This window comes from Astatotilapia calliptera, chromosome 1 (genome assembly GCF_964374335.1).
Source record: "Astatotilapia calliptera chromosome 1, fAstCal68.1, whole genome shotgun sequence".
Lineage (NCBI taxonomy): Eukaryota > Metazoa > Chordata > Actinopteri > Cichliformes > Cichlidae > Astatotilapia > Astatotilapia calliptera.
The window spans coordinates 24,345,456-24,355,918 of NC_137422.1; the positions used below are offsets into that span (position 1 = coordinate 24,345,456).

The 10,463-nt window shown below is 37.6% G+C and overlaps 1 protein-coding gene across 2 annotated transcripts; it reads left to right on the plus strand.

The window, feature by feature from the left end:
- Window positions 1-91: 91 nt before the first annotated feature.
- On the plus strand, window positions 92-10,261 carry LOC113023517 (mitochondrial inner membrane m-AAA protease component AFG3L1-like). 2 transcript variants are annotated; one of them, XM_026169589.2, is made up of 16 exons: window positions 92-351; window positions 1,476-1,566; window positions 1,777-1,892; window positions 2,029-2,178; window positions 2,285-2,359; window positions 2,899-3,023; window positions 3,114-3,387; window positions 3,532-3,669; window positions 3,902-4,055; window positions 4,139-4,246; window positions 6,654-6,779; window positions 6,910-7,020; window positions 7,243-7,358; window positions 7,456-7,656; window positions 7,847-8,041; window positions 8,221-10,261. In XM_026169589.2, the coding sequence occupies exons 1-16, from the start codon at window positions 244-246 to the stop codon at window positions 8,446-8,448; spliced, it is 2,316 nt and encodes a 771-aa protein (XP_026025374.1). In that variant the 5' UTR covers window positions 92-243; the 3' UTR covers window positions 8,449-10,261. The 2 variants fall into 2 exon arrangements, with proteins under 2 accessions (XP_026025374.1, XP_080159159.1); XM_080303033.1 differs by lacking the exon at window positions 1,476-1,566 and having other exon boundaries at window positions 232-351.
- Window positions 10,262-10,463: the final 202 nt, after the last annotated feature.

Below are 10,463 nucleotides of genomic sequence, written 5' to 3' on the forward strand. Positions count from 1 at the left end.
TGCAACTAAGAACAACAAAAAATCCAAATGAAGATAGATCTCTTTGGCTTTCCAACATTAAAACTGGGCTTAACAAAAACAACAACAACAACAACAACAACAAAAACCCGCTGGAAGACTGGTGCCTACCTGTAGCGTCTGTAACCAAAATCTCGCGAGATGACTGTGATACGCACCGTGCCTCCGGTGCCTCTCCTAATGGCTCTGCGGTGAGTCGGTCCGTCAGTCAGTCGGGCTGACAGGATGAGTCTCCTCTCTTTGACTGTCGGCTACTGTAGGAACCGAGTCCGGACGCTGAGCCGCAACTATTCCTCTTCATCTACTTTTCGCTTCTTCGTGGTTCTCACGTCGGTAGGTTGTAAAAACGCCGTTATTGTTTTATATCAGCTTAACTACACTTAAAAAAATAAATAAATAGATGACGCAAGTTTTTTTGTCACCTGCGTTTGCTAACAATGGTTTGCAAGGAATTATGTTAAAAGTTTGTTTTTTGGTATTTTTTAAAATCCAGATATAGCAGTCAACTCCAAAAAAACCCAAGCAAGCTGCAGCAGTGTTTATTTATCATTCCTGCATTGTTTGTTCTCTCACGGTAGGCGATGTCCGTTCCGTTAATGTAGTTTATAAATCAGTTTCCTCAGTTTCATAATACATTTGTTTTTAAAGGGGCTCTCTCTCTCTCGCTCATTTATCCATCCAGTTTCCTTTAATATTTAAAACTGTTTAAGAAGATGAATTGCATCACCCATTGTCTCTCCTTCATAAAAAAAAAAATCTACTAACTACTATTAAAAATACATTCATAGTATTCAGTTTCTTTCTGTAGTCAACTGTATAGGGGAAAATTGTCACCAACAGGTGCCTGTATTCCACTATGGGATCATTATTTTTACCGGTGTGAATGTGTATGGTTGAGCTGTGTAAGATTAATTTTCCAGAGTCATAACCTGCAGCAATGGTTTTATTGCGTGCACTATTATGTATGTTTGATACTGAGAAATGCTCTCTCATAGTGAATCACAATTTGAGCAGTTGTATGGTAATCAGTTTAGTCAAACCATAAACATAACTGAATCAACATTAAATATGTGCAGATGGCCAAAATGAAGTAAATATTTGACCTTAACAGCAGCTGTTCAGTGTTATTGTTGCAATGACTGCATATAATTAGGTTATATGCAACACATTTCAGTGTGCCTAGATCTTAATCAGATTTCAGTAATCCTTAAACATGTGAGCAAACAAAAGAGTTTTTTTTAAAATGTAAAAACACGAATACAGTCTCTGCTTCATGAGACTGTATCCTTTCTCTCAGTTAGTTTGTTTACATCTCTGTTTTCTTTGTATTATTGTAGGCAACTGTTGTTGTGATTTGGCAGTATATAAATAAAATTTAATTGAACTGAATCTATTTCATGTACATTTCTTTTTATACATGGCTTTTGATGACTGACTTCACTGCTAACCTATTTCAGAAGAAATCACTCATCCAAAGAAGATGCGGAGGTTTACATCAACACATTTTCCAAGTTACTCGGTTACTTAGCTCAAGGAAACAGCCAAAAGGTAGTCCATCTTTTAGTGCTGTTTACCTTTTTAATGACTCTAAATCAGTGTGCACATAGACTGTAAACCTTAAGGGCAGTGTGAAGAACACAATTGCTTACTTTTCTATGTATTGTTGAACTGTGTATAATTTCTTTACCCAGTGAGTTTGTAAGCCCTGTATTTCTCAGCTCTGCCGCAATGAACAGTTGTGTTATTATTGCTGTTCAGATGGAAATATAAAAGAAGAGTCTCGTGGAAGGGAATGGCAGGACTCAAATAACGGGAAGGACCAAAGACGAAAACGATGGAAAAAAGGGGAATCATACTGGTGGTCACGCTTTCAGGTGTGAATCATAGCCAGAATTGTGGCAATAACTGCCTCGTCTTCAGTCACTAAATAATAACAAAATATGCTTACTAAAATGATTCTATATAGGAGTTGTAAACTAAAATATTTTTTCATTATCCTATTTCTAACAGGAGGAATTTCCCTTTGATGATAAAACGGTCCAGAACCTAGCAGCCGGTGCAGCAGGCATGGCCTCAGCTTTCTTGTACTTTCACTTTAGAGAAACAGGAGTCCAGATCTCCTGGAAGGATTTTGTGCATCACTACTTGAGTAGAGGCTTGGTGAGAGGCAGAGATCGTTTTAATTACGGTGTCTTCCTTACACCTGTGTGTCTGTGCTTGTGTTTGCAACCATGTGAACAAATGATTCCTTCTGCTCTCCTCCCAGGTGGGCCATGTCGAGGTTGTCAACAAACAGTATGTCAAAGTATTTCCAGCCCCCGGCGTGAACACATCACGAGTGGTCAGTTTCATTAAATGTCCCAGTGTGTAATTGCAGTGTCTTATACAAACTAAATGCATTTATTTTTACTGTTAAACTGATGAGAATCGACAAAATGTACTTCACTATATTGATAAAAATGACTGTATAAACAAACAAAACAAACATCTTTCTTTTTCTCACACACTGTATTCCCATTTGCTTTTGTTGGTAGAGGACACATACTTTCTGAAATTCCAAGAGCACAAGTTTTAAAATACAGATCTCAGCAGTCGACATATTTGTATTTGGCACATAAGTACTTTCGTTTTCATTTTCTCACTGTCTTTCCTTATCAATTGCTTTTTTTTTCTAAATAAAGCTTGCTAACCTTTATTTGCAGCAGGCATTTGACTGATTACACTGAGAAAATCACACGAGGAACAATTGCTATTCTAACAATGCACAATGGTAGTGTGCCTCCTCCGAGGGGCTGCAGTCCAGATGAAGAGTCAGTCAAAGTACAGTAAAGGTAGATATACTTACTACATATACTACATGCTGTTGTCTTCATGTTTCAGAACTATTTGTGGTTCAACATTGGCAGCGCAGACTCATTTGAGCATAACCTGGAGCTAGCACAGCAGGAAATAGGTCTGGACTCCATTCAGAAAGTACCTGTGCTCTACAGCAGTGAAAGTGATGGGTGAGAAAGTACAGCAGCTTCACTTTAAAGTTACTGCATATATAGGTTATTAGAATCGATGTCCTAACTAAGGTTTTTCTCTTCCCATAGGACTCTGTTTTTGAGTGTTCTCCCAATCTTACTTGTGGTCGGATTTTTACTTTTTGCAACACGGCAGGGGCCGATGGCAGGAGGACTTGGTGGCTGGGGGAGAGGAGGCCTCTTTGGGATAAGTGAATCCAAAGCCAGGATAATTAAAAACAATGTCAGTGTCCATTTTAAAGATGTTGCAGGGTGTGAGGAGGCCAAACAAGATATCTTGGAGTTTATCAATTTCCTGAAAAGCCCACGTCAGTATCATGACCTGGGTGCTAAGATTCCTAAGGTGTGTCATTTCTTGATAAAGAAATTTATTATTTTTATTAAAATAAAGCAATTCTGCACTTCTGTATTCTGATCATACTCACTGGAACAAAAAATTCCTTAAGATAGAAAATACATTAAATCTGATTAACTCCCTTGTTTACAGGGTGCAGTGCTATGGGGTCCATCTGGAAATGGGAAGACTTTGCTAGCTAAGGCCACTGCAGGAGAGGCCAACGTTCCTTTCATCACAGTCAACGGCTCGGAGTTCCAGGAAATGTTTGTCGGTGTGGGTGCAGCAAGGGTTAGTACGGAGCTGAATGATTGGACTCTCAACAGGTCTGAAAACAAAATGATGGGTCACATGCTTGTGATGCTGCAGTGTGACCACAATATGTGCAAATACAGCAGATCACTGAATTACTCATTCTCGTATCAAATTAAAATGATGAAGACTTTCTACTTTTGGGTGTTTTGGCAATGTCAAAAATTAGTATAACTGTAGAAATAAATAGATCTTTTCTGTGTTTTATTAGATAAGAGATTTGTTTGCCACAGCTCGAAAAAATGCTCCTTGCATTCTTTTCATTGATGAGATTGATGCCATCGGCAGAAAGCGGGGCAAAGAAAACTTTGGTGATGAGGGCGAACAGGAGAACACCCTCAACCAGCTGCTTGTGGAAATGGATGGTGGGTAATTATGTTTTATGTCAACATTTCTGATGCTATTTTTTCACAAGCCCTCAGTCCTCTAAATGCTTTTGTCATTGCAGGATTCAACAGCAGCACTAACATCGTGGTTTTAGCTGCAACAAATCGAGCCGATATCCTGGATCCAGCTCTGATGAGGCCTGGACGCTTTGATCGACATGTATACATAGGTGAAGTATAAATATTAACCTCAGATCTGCCTACTTCCTCTGCAGTCTCCTCGCTTGTTGCAACTCAGTTACCTTTTATGAAAACTATAAATATAAAACCATTATTTCTTTGTTTATTAAGATGCATTTCAAATTTCAGTTAATTTTCAGATTATTGGTGTCTGACCACAACACCAAGCTCACTTTTACTTTTGCTGTGATTAAGTTTATTTTCTTTTTGATTTCTGTTTCCCAGTTTATTATTCCACATGTGATTCACTGGCTCTGGTGTGCATGCAGACCCAGATGGTCTGCATAACTTTGACTTTCCCTGCTTTAGATGAGGTGTTACGTTTGACATTATTGAAACTCATATCTTGTACTTACTGTATGTTTCTTCTTGCCTGTTTACGTCTTATGTCATTAAAAGCACGTGTTGCATAATGTTTGCTTTTATCTTCGGTTAATTTGATATTTCCTGCCTGCTAAGATCTAATTTTCCTAACACCAGGACTACAGGGTGGGTGGCCAGACCACTTTTCTCTATCAAAGAAAACAAGATCATAATGAGAGAGCTGTTTTTCTATAAAGGACAGATTAGGTAACTGGAGGCCAACACGAGGGATGGGATATGTTGCTCATTTCCCTGTTATTCTCTGTTCCCCGTCCTTCTGTCTGTGTATATTGTCTTTTGTAAACAGATGACAGAAAGATGGGAGTGCTGAAAAAGTTCACATTTCTAATTGGTTTAATGAGCAATTAGTTATGTAACTTGGTATTCCAAGCCACAAGTTTGGCCACTGCCTTAGGACTTATATTGGCTCCTTTCCTGGATGCTTGCAAATGACAAAGGGTTTTTAAATGGTAAAATAAATTACGCTGAATTCATGGCTTTAAAAGCGAATTAAAACATTTCTCCTCCAGTAAGAGTTAATGCTTCTGTACTGAAACTTTTAAGTCAATACATTGTTGTTTTAGAATTTGCTCTGCCTTTCGACCGAATATAAACCTTTAAAAAAAAGTGTTATTGTAAAGTTTCTACAAACAAGATTCACCACCTTTTCATGCTGGCATGGTTTCAGTGAACTATTTTTGCAGTTGCTAATTGTGCACGTGTAATGCAGCAGAAGGCTGAGTAATTGTCAGCATCAGCTCTATAAGCTTTTTGTTTGCACAGTACTGTGCAAACAAATTTGAGCTGCCTCTCGATTCTTTATATTTTGCTAAATAAACTGAACATATGTGCAGTAATTTATTAAAGCATTTTCAAACATACATGGAAATACAGTATATTAGGTAAAAACATTCAAGTTAAATTCAGTTCAATTCAATTCAATTTTATTTATATAGCGCCAAATTAATTAATTAATTAATTACAACAAAAGTTGCCTCAAGGCGCTTTATATTGTACAGTAGATTGCACAATAATAGATACAGAGAAAAACCCACCAAACATATGACCCCCTATGAGCAAGCACTTTGGCGACAGTAGGAAGGAAAAACTCCCTTTTAACAGGGAGAAACCCCCAGCAGAACCAGGCTCAGGGAGGGGCGGCCATCTGCTGCGACTGGTTGGGGTGAGAGAAGGAAATCAGGATAAAGACATGCTGTGGAAGAGAGACAGAGGTTAATAACAGATATGATTCGATGCAGAGAGGTCTATTAACACATACTGAGTGAGAAAGGTGACTGGAAAGAAAAAACTCAATGCATCATGGGAATCCCCGGCAGCCTACATCTATTGCAGCATAACTAAGGGCTGCAATGGACGTAGGCTGTTCATTGCATTCATTGATATGACCACCTTTATTCTTCAAAACAGCCTTAACTCTCTCAGGCAATTTTCTTGTAATTTCTTCAAGTAGTCTTCAGGAATAGGCTTCTTGAAGGACAATCAAAGTTATTTTCAGATGTTGGCTCCTTTTGTTCTCTACACTATCAAAATGATCCCACTCAGGTTCAATAATGTTGATCTTCAGGATCTGGGCAGGTTCTCTTATGAGTTCCTCCATACATATTGATGAGCCTTTAAACTAAAAATTGTAAATTTGGTTTCAGTACTTCATTTTGAGTCCAATTCTTGCATAATTTGACATACTTCAGCCTTTTCTTCCGGTTGCTCTTCCTTTAGAATTGCTTCTTGAAAGCCACCCTTCCACTTAGACCATTATTAATGAGGCTTTGGTGAACAGCAGATTGATTAATTGAAGGACCAAATGCATCTCTGGTCCTGTGTCAGGTCTTTGCTCGAAAGCCTGATGAACTTTTTCTCAAGATCACTTTAGAAAAGTCTAGCTCAATGAAAACCAAATATAAAGGAATTAAGGAGTGAGACTTTTGCACAGTGCTGTATATGTGACAGAACTTGAAGCAGAGTGATTTATTAATGAATTATACAGACAGTGGTCTTCTTTTTTGTTTTTTGCAGGTCCACCAGATATGAAAGGCAGGGCATCAATCTTTAAGGTGCATTTAAGACCTCTGAAGTTGGACTCCAGTGTAGATGTAGAGACGCTGGCCAGGAATCTTGCTGCTTTAACCCCAGATTTTACTGGTGGGAATAAAAGATCATGATCACTGAATACCAAACAAATCTAAAAAAGAAAATCATACAGTTTCAGCTGATTCTTGCTTTAATTTCATCACACTCTAACTTATTTGTTGCTTCTCTGTGTTTGTATAAGGGGCTGACATTGCAAATGTGTGTAATGAGGCAGCTCTAATAGCTGCACGTCGTCTCAGCCAGTATGTCAGTAGCAAACACTTTGAGTGGGCAGTTGAAAGGGTTGTTGGAGGTAAGTCAAACAAAATGAACCAAAAGAAACTGATAGTATATATGTGAATCTTTCCATAACCACTTTTTTGATTACATAAATACAATGACAATACAGTACAACTGAGTTATAAAAGCAGTGGTGTCAAAATATAGAGCTTATATGTTATTTTATGTCAATCCATTAACCTGATGTTAATATTATGATTTAAGCATTTTTTTAAGATCTCTGTCGTGTTCTCAGGTCTAGAGAAAAGATCTCAGGTTCTGCAACTTCCAGAAAAAACTACTCTGGCATATCATGAAGCTGGGCATGCTGTCACTGGGTGGTTTCTTGAACATGCAGACCCACTTTTTAAGGTATTATTTACATTTCTTGCTCTCTTTTTGCAGTAATCCTGTAATAATTATAATGATTAACTGATTATAGATTCATCATTATAATGTACTCCACCAGGTGTCACTTGTTCCTAGAGGGACAGGTTTGGGCTATGCACAGTATCTACCTAAAGAGCAGTACCTATTCACACAGGAGCAGCTGTTTGACAGAATGTGCATGATGCTGGGTGGTCGAGTGGCTGAGCAGGTTTTCTTTCGTCAAGTCACCACCAGGGCACAAGATGATCTCAGGAAAGTCACACAGTCTGCCTATGCACAGGTACTCGCCTCACTGCAGAACAGGCTTATTGTAGAAATTTAGGCGTAACCAAACCGTATTTTGTCCAACAACAAAAAAAAAAGCATAACCATCCATGGAGTTCAAATGACTCATAGAGAATAATTTATGATTTTTATTGACTATATATTTCTGTTCCAGTCTTCATATTCTTCTTCTCTTCATATTTTAGATTGTACAGTTTGGAATGAATGGTGCGGTGGGTCAGGTTTCTTTTGACCTACCGCAATGGGGCAGCCTTATAACTGACAAACCTTTCAGTGAATCTACAGCCCAGGTTATAGACCAGGAAGTTCGCTCACTCATAGATGCTGCCTTCCAACGAACACTTGAGCTCATACTTGACAAGAAGGAAATGGTGGAGAAGGTGCGAACTTTTTAACATTTGTAGTAAGTGCTTCAGAGACATTTGCAGAGTGTGATGCTGCAAATGGATTTTCATTTGTGCTGAGCATTTTTCAAAACTGTCATATATTTGGAGTATGAAAAAAATGTGTATTTTAATGACCTCAAAGCTTGATGTTTCCTGTTGGTCATGTAATGCAGGTGGCAAAGCATCTTCTAGACCAAGAGATTCTAGACAGGGCTGACATGGTGGAACTGCTAGGACCTCGCCCCTTTCAAGAGAAGTCCTCATATCAAGAGGTTGTTGATTGCTTGGAGAAATCTAAAGAAGACACTTTTCTACCTGAAGGACTAACAGACTGGCAAAACAACAAAGGAGATACAAAACACCTGCAGAATCGGCAAAACACATCAGCCCTTTACCTGTAGGTTGTCTTTAAGGTTGTCTCTCATGTGCGGCACCATCTGGTCTGGACTGCAGTTTGTCAGAGGTCTGTTAGTGGTTCATGTGACTGACAACCTTAGGATAAAAGATGGTGATGTGTTGCCCAAGGTTTTGTGCAATCTGCAATTTTTTTCATTGTAGTTTTTATGTACAAGTGCACTATTTTGCTGCAGTTGCCTTATGTTTCCTTTTTCCACTCTGTGGAAGTCTCTAAGTGCAATAATACTAACAAAACATACCATGAATAATTAGAAGAGAATTATATTATGTTATTAGAAGGGAATAAGCCATCATGCTATGTTCTTATCAGCTGCAGGAATCATGTGTTAAGTTTTATTTTGAGGTTTGGATTTTCATCCTTTTGCAGATACAGTTTTCTATTCTATCCTATTATTTGCCACATGTTTAAAGTTCAGATCTATTTGATTGTTGATTGTTTTATATTTCAATCCTTTTGCAGATGTTGTTTTCCTTGGAGTCTGCGTATATTTATCAGTAAAGGTAATTAGAAATCAGTCAATGTTTTCTAGCTTTCTCTCTGCGCATACTAATCAGTGTCTCCCAGTGTCTCATAATAATCAGGGTAAACATTTATGTAGATATAAGAACTTCGGATTAGCACTGGGAAAGTGTAGCTCAGTATGGGTCAAATTGTTTGTCTTGTCTCTGTGTTACAAACTGTCCCTTAGAATATATGAAAATATCACCTGCATAGTTCACTGGTCAAAGTAGTGATTAAGAAAGATTTCTGTCCTTTTATTCTTTCAAACTGTGTTTTCAGCACATTTAATGAGGATAAAAGAAATTAGCAACAGCTTAAAGTAATACGAACACTAAAGTATTTGTTTGGTACTGTAAAAACATGAACTTTGCTGTTATTCAGGAAATTACTCTGTCAGTTATGTATTTATTTTATTTTTTCCTACTTCCTGTCTACACTCTGTCATCTACTGTTGCATTTCTTATGCCAGCTGCTCCTCTGCTGGGTAAATAGTATTTTTGTAACTATTGTACTATTATATACAAATATGTACACTAATATATACCAATCATTACTTGAACTTGCAATATGAGTAAAGTGGGTACTTTTGCACTTTTAGCCAGGATTCCCATTAATGGTAAGCCGGTGGTACATTGGTGCTATAATAATTTTAATAATAATGATTATTCAAATTCTTTGGAGATCCAAGGATGGTGAAATAAAGTTTAAAATTTCTGTTTGAATTTAAAAACTTTAACAGAACAGCCATCTCAGACTGGGTTTGGCAGTTGCCATAGTTTCCCTGCTATTTATAGAACACATTGTCTGCAGTGAACATGAGAGATGTGCATATTTATTTGCGCAGACTACATTTGTAGCGAAAGACTGATATGAAATCAATTGCTCTCCATACCATACAATACAGAATGGGTCTCCTCCACACTAGTAACAACAGAAGTCACATAATAACTTACACTGTTTTCATTTTATTTTTTCCTTCTACCATCCCAGTGTCACTTTGAATCCACTGTGTCACAGCATTCAGAATTATTGGCACTCTTGCTAGGGATGATGCAATGATCGGGGACCATTCTTCATTTCGTTGTTCTCGTGACAATGACAATAAAGTTTCTGATTCTGATTCTTGGTATAGACAAGCTGAATATGCGACAAATAAATCAAGTAATTAGCTATTCCCTTTACTGAAAAAAATAAGAAATATTGCATCAGGAGTTAAATTCACCTTTTGGGAGATTTGAGTTATAAAATTGTTGGCACTTTGTTTTGCATGAATCTGCCTATAGTGAGATTTGACCTTTTTTTTTTTTAACTGCTTTAAGTTTTACCCCATAATGTTTCAGTGTAACTTTTTTTTTTACTAACTTTGGATTGCTTTATGCTAGTAGCAGCAATTGTGGCAGATAATCTATTCATAATGATAAAGTGAGCAAATTTTGCAAACACAAAGTTGGGTGTGGAAAAGTACATAGCATATAGCTGCTACTTGGTCTGTTTATC